General features: G+C 34.1%; 1 protein-coding gene across 1 annotated transcript; it reads right to left on the bottom strand.

Moving 5' to 3' along the window:
- Window positions 1–390: 390 nt before the first annotated feature.
- Window positions 391–10,224, bottom strand: LOC141653789 (tetraspanin-10). The gene is made up of 11 exons (XM_074461641.1): window positions 9,927–10,224; window positions 9,716–9,828; window positions 9,569–9,623; window positions 9,207–9,262; window positions 8,291–8,338; window positions 8,067–8,115; window positions 7,896–7,979; window positions 3,782–3,849; window positions 1,225–1,350; window positions 1,062–1,137; window positions 391–757 (listed from the first exon to the last, which is right to left on the bottom strand). Exons 1-11 carry the CDS (start codon window positions 9,984–9,986, stop codon window positions 698–700), a joined length of 795 nt encoding a protein of 264 aa, XP_074317742.1. The 5' UTR covers window positions 9,987–10,224; the 3' UTR covers window positions 391–697.
- Window positions 10,225–11,470: the final 1,246 nt, after the last annotated feature.

Genomic DNA, 11,470 nt, shown 5'->3' with positions numbered 1-11,470 from the left:
GTTAAGAGACTTTGAGAGCAACAAATTATTAATTTTTTAAAATTTATTTCCATGGTTAACAATTGAAAATCGTTCCAACTATTTAAAAACTCGTAAGAAATTCTAGTGAAACGATATATAGCAACTTCAATTACTTTGAATATTGTCATATTAAACATTGCATTTTTTATTCCCCCTAAAAATATTATATGATTTGCTACTGGCCAAGCGAATAGATTATATCCGCCTTTTAACTAGTCCTTTTCTATATTTTCGCATTCTGAGGTGTGCGATCACCAATGGATGGTTCTAAAGGATGATTCATGTCAACCGACTCCAAATCATTTTGAGATTAAGGCTCTGATGTTGTTGTTGTAGTCCTTTAACTAGTCAAAGGTCAAACTTTTCGAGTTCACCAAAATCAAAAGCGGAGAATAAGGCAAAGAACAAGGATCTATAAAACATGCTGTACAATTCAACTACTCACCGAAGATTTTACAAAGAAGATCACCTAATTTCCATCATTTTGAAAAGAAAAGAAAACCCTTTTCCCATTTCTTTTCCACATAAACAGCTCCATTGCTCTGCATTAATCTGAATTCCATGAAAAGGATCCGGTACATGAATTGTTCTCCATGATCCAAACAGCTATGGAATAAAGGGTTATAGGCAGCTTTCATTGGCCTCCAATGCACAGTTTGGAAAGCACACCCATTAGTCAAGCTTTAGAAGTGGCAGCATTCCGCCTCGCACAGCATCCCACAAAGTACACTATTGACTGATCCAACAAAGGATAAGAGTAAGTGAAACTCGAGTCATTCATAACGTGGCAAGATTTGTGCTCGCAGTAACATCCGTCCAAGCCAAATACTCGTATAAAGTGGCGTTTCTATGAGCAAAACTATCCAAGCTAATGAACCCTTGATCTCGGGTTTGATTATTCCCTATAAGCGGGTAAAGTAAAAAGCTAGCAGGGGCCAGACCCTGCCCAACATAATAATAATAATAATAATAATAATAATCTGCTACTTGTATGGCAGTAGATTCTCAAGTAGTGTAGTACTCTGTATTTGATGTCTTACCAGGACAAAGAAAAGAACGACATTGAATATTGCAACCACCCTCCATTCCATTTTCATGTACTGTGCAACTCCTGCCCTGAAAGGAGAAGATAAAACACAATAAAGCTAAGCAATATAGTCATTAGGCAAAATGAGTTCATTAAGGTTTACAAGTAGTGTTTACTTGCAAGAATTGCAGTTGTAGCACTTGACGGTCTTCGAGTTCTTGTAAAGTTTGCAGTCTTTGTTGGAACTTGCTGGATGGTAGCTCAAATCATAGTATGAGGCATTGACAGCAGGATATCCACACCTGATGATGCATATTAGATATTACATGTCGTTATAGATTTGCTAGTTTAAGTGATTAAGCTATGATTTAGTCATCAAAACATTATCAAACAAACACCCTACTTGTAAGAAAAGGAAACTAAGCATATAATGCCATCAAACACAAGCAAGTTCAGGAGCTCAACAGCTTCAAGTAGCCTAGGAAACACGCATCATAATAGAAGTTATATATTATAGTGGCTTTCGTATTTTGAATGTATAAAATACAAGAACTCCCTCGAGGCAAAGATAATAACTGCTACTTCAAAGCCTTACTCATATGTCAACACATAACGAGGTTGTTTATGGATAAACAATACCAATCATTGCGACTTTCATTGCATTGGAATAACTGCTACTCCCTCCATCCACATTTGTAATTTGTTCTTCCTATTTGACTTTACGCGGTCTCCAAGACGCTACTTTGACCGCATTTTGCGACATGTATTTATAATTTTTTCCTAATTTTTTCCTTCGTTGAAAATTATATTTTATAAAAGATTATTTGATGACAAATCTAAAAATTTAAGTCTTGTGTCTTAATATTTTTTAATTGTGAAAGTGTTGATTGAAATGTTGTTGAGGGGTCAGATTTCTTCAGATATCCAGGATCTATTATTCAAAAAGATGGGGAGTTAGACGGAGATGTGGCTCACAGAATTAAAGCGGGATGGTTGAAATGGAAGAGTGTTTCAGGGTTTTTATGCGATAAAGATATGCCCCAAAGATTAAAGGGAAAATTTTATCGCACGGCAATTAGGCCTGCCTTACTTTACGGTTCCGAGTGTTGGGCCGTGAAACATTGTCACATTCAAAAGATGAGTGTGGCGGAGATGCGTATGTTGAGGTGGATGTGCGGACATACAAGGAAAGATCGATTAAGGAATGAGGTGATTAGGGAAAAGGTAAAAGTGGCGCCAATAGAGGACAAGATGATGGAAAATCGACTAAGATGGTTTGGCCATGTGAGGAGGAGACCTATGGACGAACCAGTTAGAAGGCTAGACTTGGAGAACAGAAAATGCCCCTAGAGGTAGAGGAAGACCGAGACAGACATGGTTGAGAGTGATAGAACACGATATGAGATTTCTGGGGCTTGAGGAAAGTATGGTGACGGAGATGGCACAATGGAAGGAAAGGATACATGTGGATTTTTAGTATTTGATGTTTTTTGACATATTTAGTGTTCTTATTTAATTTTTAAAAAAAATTATTCGTTCTTCTCTCCTTTATTACACCTTTTTTACCAACCACTTTCTTATATATTTTACTTGGTTTACTTTTAAGGCATTCCGGATCCTTAGTTCATTTTCGGTTTTCAAAATCGTTTTAATCTTTTCTCTCGATTTAATTTTAAGTTTTTATAAAAGAAATCCGGAATTCAATTTTAAAACCTGTGGCTGTAAGTTTACCCATGGACGGTTCTAAAGGATGATTCATGTCCGCCGACCCCAAATCATTTTGGGATTAAGGCTCTGATGTTGTTGTTGTGAAAGTGTTGATTGACCCCCATAACTTGTACAATTGTGGAAATTAACCCCCATAACTTTTAATTAGAGTAATTTAGCCCCATAAGTTTGACATAAAGTCAATATAAACCCAATACAAAATCTCACCAAAATCTCATTGTATACCAACAGGTATACGAGTGTATACTAAAATAATATGGAGTACATAGAATCTAATATACTAAAATCATACACAGCACATACAATCTAATTATACGAGTATATACTAATAGATTTCCTCTTTGCATTTCCACTGACTTTATTTCCATTCCCATCGTCTATTTTCCACCCAAAAATTTACTCCTTTGAGATTCCAAGCTCTCATATACAACACTAATGGCTTCCTTTGTGTATTCTTAACTCTATTGCTAATGCTATTAATTCACAAGTAGCTACATCACTTCCCTTCTCTTTCATTTACTAAAGTAAACCCAAAACCTAAAAAGAAAACAACATGCATATGGAAAATGTGTATTTTTTTTTTTTTTTTTTTTTGTGAGCAATTGACGAGATATTGATTTCAAGTGAGAATTTAGACTCAATTTGAATTAGTGCCAAATTGCACTTTATGTGAAACTTATGAGGCTAAATTACTCTAATTGAAAGTTATGGGGGTTAATTTCACAATTGTACAAAATTATCGGGATCAATCAACACTTTTGCGATTTTTTAATTTTCAACGTATTCAAGGTCAAAGTTTGATAACTTTGACCCTAAAAAGTCAAATGAGAAGAAGAAGTATGCATGGAGGGAGTACTTTAAAACAAATAAATAAAAAGTGCAACAAGTTTAGCGAGTCATTAACTTCATACCATTATAATCAAGAACCAAAAAACAATGAATCTTTGGCTCCCCCAGAAATGGAAACGATATTTTGACTACTAAACGTGTAAAATAAGGACTTACTCAGATGGTGGCCTGCAGCAACCAGCCTCAATAGGAGTCAGTTTAGCTGCTTTGTACTGCTTTAAAGTCTGTACTGAACACAAAAAATTTTATAACAATGGTTATTGTTGAGATAATGAGGCTTCTTTTAGAATGAAGTATTAAATTCAAATTCATGAACTAATTTTATACACACTGCATCCTTAGGTGCATGCATCAATTTAAGATAAATTGAGAAACAATCAAGTACTAAAGAATCGGATAATTCATCCACGCATCATAGAATGTGAAAGGTAGCATGTTGACCTATAAATACCATGTACTCCCAAGGAATTTGGTATCAATAAATAAGATAAAAATATGTCCATCACAAATTATTTCCTTCTATCAAACCTATTTCTCTGCACTTTCTCACTTTTAGACTATTCCTAAACCCAACATTTGGTACTAGAGCTATCAAGTCTTTTAAAGGCTTGTGATCCATGGAAGATTGTGGAGATGGGTTTTCAACCAAGAATTGAAGGAACAAAATATTGTGTTGCGCAATTTTAACTAAGACAAATGAAATAAAAGATGCAAGAGGCGCTTTCATAGTATCTATAATGGTGTTGAGACAACATAACTCCCAAATATCATTCGCCTTCTGGCTCAATAGATTGTTTACATTGATTAAAATACTCCTCACAAAGGAATAAAAGTGTAAATAATCTGTTGAGTCGGAGAGAGTACAAATTAAGAAGATATTATGGAAATATCAAAATGAGAGTTGATGAAAACACGAAGGAATATTCATCAGATCCATGGAGCTTGTAAATTGTTGATGATAAAGGATAGAAAATGTGATAAATAAGAATTTAGTTACGGCCCTTAGGGCTGTATATAAGAACTAAATGTATTTCACTATTTCCTAAAGTGGAATTAAATTAGGAAATATGACAAATTTATACGCAAATTGATGTCATTAATATTTTATTTAAGCTTTTATTTCCTATTTGAATCTTTTTTTTTTGTCTTACATCAATCACTTGATAGTTTGCCTTTGAACAGGCTTCATAGAGAATTCTAGAGCTACCTTAGTAGCTAGAAATTCAACTCATAACTTAGATTTCCAAGGACAGATTATGAGATTCCTTGATACCTAAAAAACTCTAGATCCTTCTTTTCAGATAGCATACTACTTCATATTCAATGTTGAAAAATACAAATTATCTCACAAACTTCCCTTAGCTATTACTCGTAATGTACATGATCGGTAAAACTCCCTTTTAATTAAATTACGTTTAATATGTAATATAATATTAGCATAAGCTGAATGTAACTTAAAGAAGTTAAGTTGCACAATTAAGTGTCAAATACCAACTCCCCCTTCACAACTTAATGCTGGAATTTTTCTTGTCGGCTCTTTAATCAATATTATGTGAAGTTGTCTCCCTTACTCTTGAACTTTATTAGCTTGGTATCTTGATAATTCAATTATGTTGCCATTTTCCTATAACTTGTTCTTGTATCCTTGAACTTCGATGATTTAGGATCTTTACTTTGTCCCATCTTTTCAAGAGTCAACGCCCTATTTTGCTCGAGTTTTTACACTTTGTTTTAGTTTGGATTATTAATTGCCTAGCATGAATTTAAGGTCTATCACCTTTTGTTCTATTGGGGACTGTTGACCATTGCTTGTATGAGTCTAATGCCCTATTTTGTTTATGAAATTTTTGGTCATCATTTTTTTCAGCAACCCAATGCTTTTGAAGATTGTGGCTCATCTCCATAAATCATTTTCAACTTTGTGTTCGTACACTTTTATCTGATTTTTTTTTAGTATTTAGAAAGAGTAACATTTTTTTTTTCCATTTTGTATATCGACCCATACTATGTTAGAATTTGGGCAACGGAAATATCGTGGACCCAAAAGTTACCAATGTAGATCATTTATCTAAATTGGAGTTATACACACATATCATTGTGGGGGAGGATATAAGAGAACTACTCTCATATGGTGAGACATTGTAGCTCTAGAGCACAGACTACATAATATAATGCATTGTGTACATAAGCCTACTTATACAACTAAAATGACTTTGAACTTCCTTTAGCTATTAATGTATATGCTCTATAAAACTCTCTTTTTAACTTAATGACATTTAATATGTAATATAATAACAACATAAGCATAATGTAACTTAAAGAAGTTAAGTTACACAATTAAGTGTCAATTCCAACAAGCACACTTTTATGTGAAGAAGAGAGGAGACAATGTCTCTTTGATAATCTTCTTGTTACACTGACATGATCGTTGTTTTTAAGGAGGAGATGAAAAAGTGAAAACATCTGAGATGACAGATTTGAGGCTGATGAACAATTTTCTTTGGATAGAGGTTCACCAATCTCAAGATGAGATCTTTATTTCTCTTGTTTCACCAATAAAAAGATTCAAGTTGGACGATTGCAAAACAATCTTAAACCAACGACGTTTGATGAGCATATCTCCAAATTTGTTGGCCACAAGAAGGTGGATGCAAGGCTAAGCATTGTGGGTAGTTTCCTTTAATTAAGAGCAACTAGTGCCAAACATGATGTTTGTTGCATGCCTACATTGAAGGTTTATGAATGAATCAAGAAAGAGACTTTAGATATCTAAGTGAAACATCGAATTTTGGAGTTATATTTGAAGCAAGTGTAGAGCCAAAATTGACAGACCAACTAAGTTGATGACATGAAAGTACTTTTGAGTTTTGACTATGTTTTCACACTTCATAATTTAAAGGGATGTTCTCATGCATGTCTATGAAACAAGACGTTAATGCTCAATCTACGGCTGAAGCATAGTATGTAAATCAAACCATTTGGCTAAGGAAGATACTTTCAGATATGGGTCACACCCGAGCGTCCGAGACAATACAACATAGGCTCCAGTCAACAACAACTCAGCAATCTTTGTCGCTAAGAATCACTAAGAACCATATTTGCAAAACAAAGCATATGACGATCAAATTCAAGCCATTTGAAAAGCAAAGGAAGAGAAGAAAGCCAAGCTTATCTATTGTCCTACTGGGAGTCAGACTTTTTTACTATTTACTAAAGCTCTACAAAGAAACTAGTTTGAGTTTCTAAGACTCAAGGATTCGGAGTCATGGCCAAAAGCCTCAAGGAGGAGTGCTGAGATAATGAGACTTTTGTAGAGTAAAGTATTAAATTCATGTTCATGAACTAGTTTTACACATCGCATCCTTCGGAACATTCATTTATCAAAGATAAGTTCTGAAATACTCATGTACTAAGAATCTAGAATATTCAAGCACGCGTTGTAGAATGTGAAAGATTCATGTTTACCTGTAAATACGATGTGCTCCTAAGGCATTTGGTCAATCAAAAAAAGATAAGACATCTCCATCACAAAATATTTCCTTCTATAAGACCTATTTTTATAGCTTTCACTTATAAACTATCTCAAAATCCGACAATTATATTATCAACCCTTATCACAAAAATTCTATGAGACCATCTCACTTGTAAGACCAACCCATATACCTATAATTAAATGAAAAATAAACCAGGTTTTAGTTTGGTGGTAATGTACAAGACCGTCTTATACAAAACTCACTACTTTCTTATTACTCCGTTTTTTCTTAGCATAATAACTTTGGTTCATAACTAAAGCCCGATAACGTTCTGACGCAATTCTGGTATGTCGAGGAAAAGTTCTAGGCATATGTTTGAAGAAGGTGTCTGACTGGCTGAGGTTATCTCTTCCTGATCAGGAGGTGATAAATTGGTGGGTGCAGTATAGAGCTAGATCCTTGATGGTTAAGAAGGACATTTCTGTTACTCTGGCTGTATCAGGTGTGGATGTGCAGGAATAAATGTAGAATTGAGGGTGCTCTACCTGCACCAGAGCTGATTTTCAGAAGATGCAGGGATAAAATTCGAATGAGGATCAGAAATTGGCTTGTTCAGTCAAAATATAAAAGTGTGTGTATTTGGTTGAATAGTATTTGTCAAAAGTGATGTATGATCCAAGGCTGTGAACCTTAGAAGAGCATGTAATGGTTGGATATGAGTTTTATAATGAAATCACTTACATTACCCCCCCCCCCAAAAAAAAAAAAGCTCAGAAGACAGAAATTTGACAACAGACCTTGTACTTTTTGGGTAAATTAGCGCAGTCCTGCGATTTTACGAGACAGGCCTTCAAGTTCTTCCAGTTATGACTGCTGTTTAGCTACAAAAAGAATTTAAATAAATATCACATACTTTGGTCAGTCATTATTGGTATTTCAAGTTGGTAAAAGAAACTAGGAATGCTTACTTCTTTCAAAAACCATGAGCTGTAATCTTGCAGTTGATACTCTTTGTATCTGATTAGACAAGAAAAGGAATAACTACGAATATATGACAGAATAGAATGAATGGATCGCATCAGAGTAACTAAGTTTCAAGCACATATCTAAGTAGTAAACTTAAGCATTTCAGTTGACTGTCAGTAATACCATTAAACAAGGTAAAAGAGCAAAACTTTATAGTAAATGTTACCTCAGCCCTTCTACCTTATGTCCTGATCCGTTATTTGTTACAATAAAACTGCAGGGTATAAAAGATCAATCAAACTTAGGGAGAATAGCCCTCAGCAGCTGAACTAATGCACAACCAATAACAAAAGACCTAGAAAGTTAACAGACAAGCTATTGATGGCAATGATGTTTTCCACTGCCAATCTCTCAAACTCCTACGCTTCCCCCAACTGAAGATTCTAATAATCTGGCAGCCAAACCATGAATGAGACTAGTAACATAGAGATGAAACGAGGGAGAAGATAAATCTTCAGCCTACACTTTGTAGTGATGGGCTTATTTGGCTGTGTGGAGTACAGTAGAATTAAGCAAAATTGTCCACTAAGCAGAGCTTCTTAAACAGTTAGTACTTAGTACTATAATAGGCAACTTTCATTATAGGACAATTGCAACCACGATCTTGTCACCAAATTGGATTGAATTATCAAGGTTTGGAAGCTACCGTCAACTTACTTTAAGACGGCAATGGCCGCATTTATCTCCCAACAACTGACTCCGAGAGTAATCTTAAACTAGGATTTAATAGCATGTCCAGAACAGCCTTTCTTCATTACAATGCTAAGCAAAGCACGTAATAAAGGGTGTGTTAGGATAACATTTGAGGGAAGGGGAGGAGGATGGAAGGAAGCTGAAAAGAGAGGAAAGGAATGACACAAGGAATTTCACTTTGATTGTCATGAGGGAGATAAAATGGATCCCTTCATTTCCCTCGTATCTAATTTGCTAACGAAATAGGGGATTTTGTATCCCTCCATCCCCTACCCTACATTTCCCTCCGATTCCCTCTATCCAAACAAGCATTAAGCAGCAACCAATAGCAAGGTCAGAATCATTATTAATTTGAAAGGTAAATTAATGGCTTGAAAATATAGACTTACGCCAAAACGGTGAAGATTAAAATGGCCACGAGAATCAAGCACAAAAGTATCAAATACTGAGAGAAACGAAGGGTCAAGGAAATTTCCGTTCAGCAACAACAACAACATCAGAGCCTTAATCCCAAAATGATTTGGGGTCGGCTGACATGAATCATCCTTTCGAACCGTCCAAGAGTGAACGCACGCCTCAAAATGCGAATAAAAAAAGGGAAAATGAAAAACAAAAAGGAAGAACGAAAATGTAATGGAAAGTCAAGGTAAACTTGGGGGTTTTAAAATCGAATTCCGGATTTCTTTTATAAAAAAAATTTCCGTTCAGCAAGTAGAAAAAATAATACTGAGAAACGAGGGGTCAAGGATACAATCCACAACAAGATGGAGTTGTTCTTCAATGCACCTAAGAATCCAACTAATGATCTGTAATACCCAAAAGAACAAGAATTCACATTTTCAGTTTCAAAAAGTATTAATTATAAAGAAATGAAAAGAATAAAAAAAGAAATGTTTACATAACAAGTATAAAAGCACCAAGAGCAAGCACAGGAAAAGTTAGGGACTTTCTACAACCATCAGTGTGACTGCTCATCCATATCCCAAATCCAATCACACCTATTGCAATTAGCTGCATAAATCAAAATGCATGCACAAAAATAAAAACACAAAATCACAGCAGTAAATACAAGGAGATGAAATATACTGTATAAAGAAAAAAAGAGTTACCATGGTCAGAAAGTTGATCCATTTAATTACAAACGTGCTAGTTCCTGTAGCAGAGCTCATCCTCTTGCTTGTTACAGAAGAGATAGAGATGGCGAGACACAGAGAAAGAGTGAAGAAAAAGAGAAGCCGTTGCTTCTATTTAGGATGTTTATATAACTAGTGTAACACCATTCACGGGATTGTTTTTAATCCGCAACGGTGGTAATTAAGTCTCATAACTTATAAGAGCATCTCTAATGGTTCATCTAAAGGACCTGCTTGTAATATTTGCAAAATAAAGAACTTGTAGCTTATCATTAAAGATTGAAAAAATTGGTGTGGCTTTCAAGCCATGTAACTCTACCAAGCTACAACCAAGCTATATGTAGCTTGATATTTTAAAAATAAAAATAATTTTTTTCATTGGTTAAAAGTAATACTGTGGGCCCGTGTAAGCTACAAAGTGTTGTAGTTTATCATTGGACGGATATGTAGCTGAAGAGCGATGTAGCTTAAAAAGTCGATGTGGCAAATCAAGCTACACTACGTTGTAGCTGTCCATTGGAGATGCTCTAAAAGTAGTAATTATGCCCATAACTTTGGAAAAAAGTGAAATCTAACTCATTTTCTCTTTTCAACTTAAATCATATTATTAAATTATTTTATATATAAGTTTATTGTAGACTAAATAATTATTAACATTTTAAAAGTATTTATTTAATTTATTAACATACTTTTTAGAATTTTTAAATTTTCTTTTTTACTAATTTTATTATAATTCACATACATATGAGAGTACGTTTACAAGTTTAAAATTTTATTTAGTTCATTCAAATATTTGTTTCCAACAATGTATAATAAATTGCATACACAATTTTAAATTTTTAGTAAGTTTTATTGTAAACTTATAAATTGTATTGATGAATGAAATTGAATTTTTTTGTGCAATTTTGGTTGAAAATAAAAAATGGGGTTGAATTTCACTTTTTTATCAAAGTTATGGGGCCTAATTACTAAATTTATAAGTTATGGGACTTAATCTCACAATTGGCTAAAGTTATGTTTAAAAATTGTGAAATGAATGCGATATACTTCCTCCATTCAACTTCACTCTACCACTTTACTTTATTATGTTTGTCAACGCGTGTTTTACGCGGTAGATATCGTTAGCTATCTATTTGCAAAAATTATAAAAGTTAGATATTTTTAATATACTCGTAAAGACGAATCAAACAAGATCCACATGAATATATTTCCACTTATGTATTGAGAGAAAATTGAAATTCAATGTTTATTTGTGAATAGAGTAGAAAATTGAAAGTAATAGAGTGCAGTTAAATGGAGGAACTATCTACTTATTGTTCCAACCTATATATTTGGCAAGTAATACGTGCTTTTCAATTAGAATGAGAAGTTTTAGTTATCTATCTATTTTGTTGGAGCTTGTGTCCTCCACAAATTAGTGTGATAACATTTGTAAATCTCTTACAGGTTCACAAGGGTATACTTCGTATTTTAATCAGTTGATTAACGATTACCTAATAACGGTTGGCTTGCTAGAAAGT

The sequence above is a fragment of the Silene latifolia genome, chromosome 4, assembly GCF_048544455.1.
Source record: "Silene latifolia isolate original U9 population chromosome 4, ASM4854445v1, whole genome shotgun sequence".
NCBI lineage: Eukaryota > Viridiplantae > Streptophyta > Magnoliopsida > Caryophyllales > Caryophyllaceae > Silene > Silene latifolia.
The sequence above is the reverse complement of the archived record's forward strand: the minus strand, read 5'-3'. Positions and strand labels throughout refer to the sequence as shown.

Excerpts from the sequence above, each read along its gene's own strand:
- LOC141653789 (XM_074461641.1), bottom strand. The coding sequence starts at position 9,986 with ATGAGCTCTGCTACAGGAACTAGCACGTTTGTAATTAAATGGATCAAC. Across the intron at positions 1,351-3,781 it reads TGCTGCAGGCCACCATCTGA|GTGTGGATATCCTGCTGTCA; the intron begins GTAAGTCCTTAT and ends ATGCATCATCAG. Across the intron at positions 1,138-1,224 it reads TACAACTGCAATTCTTGCAA|GGCAGGAGTTGCACAGTACA; the intron begins GTAAACACTACT and ends TTCTCCTTTCAG.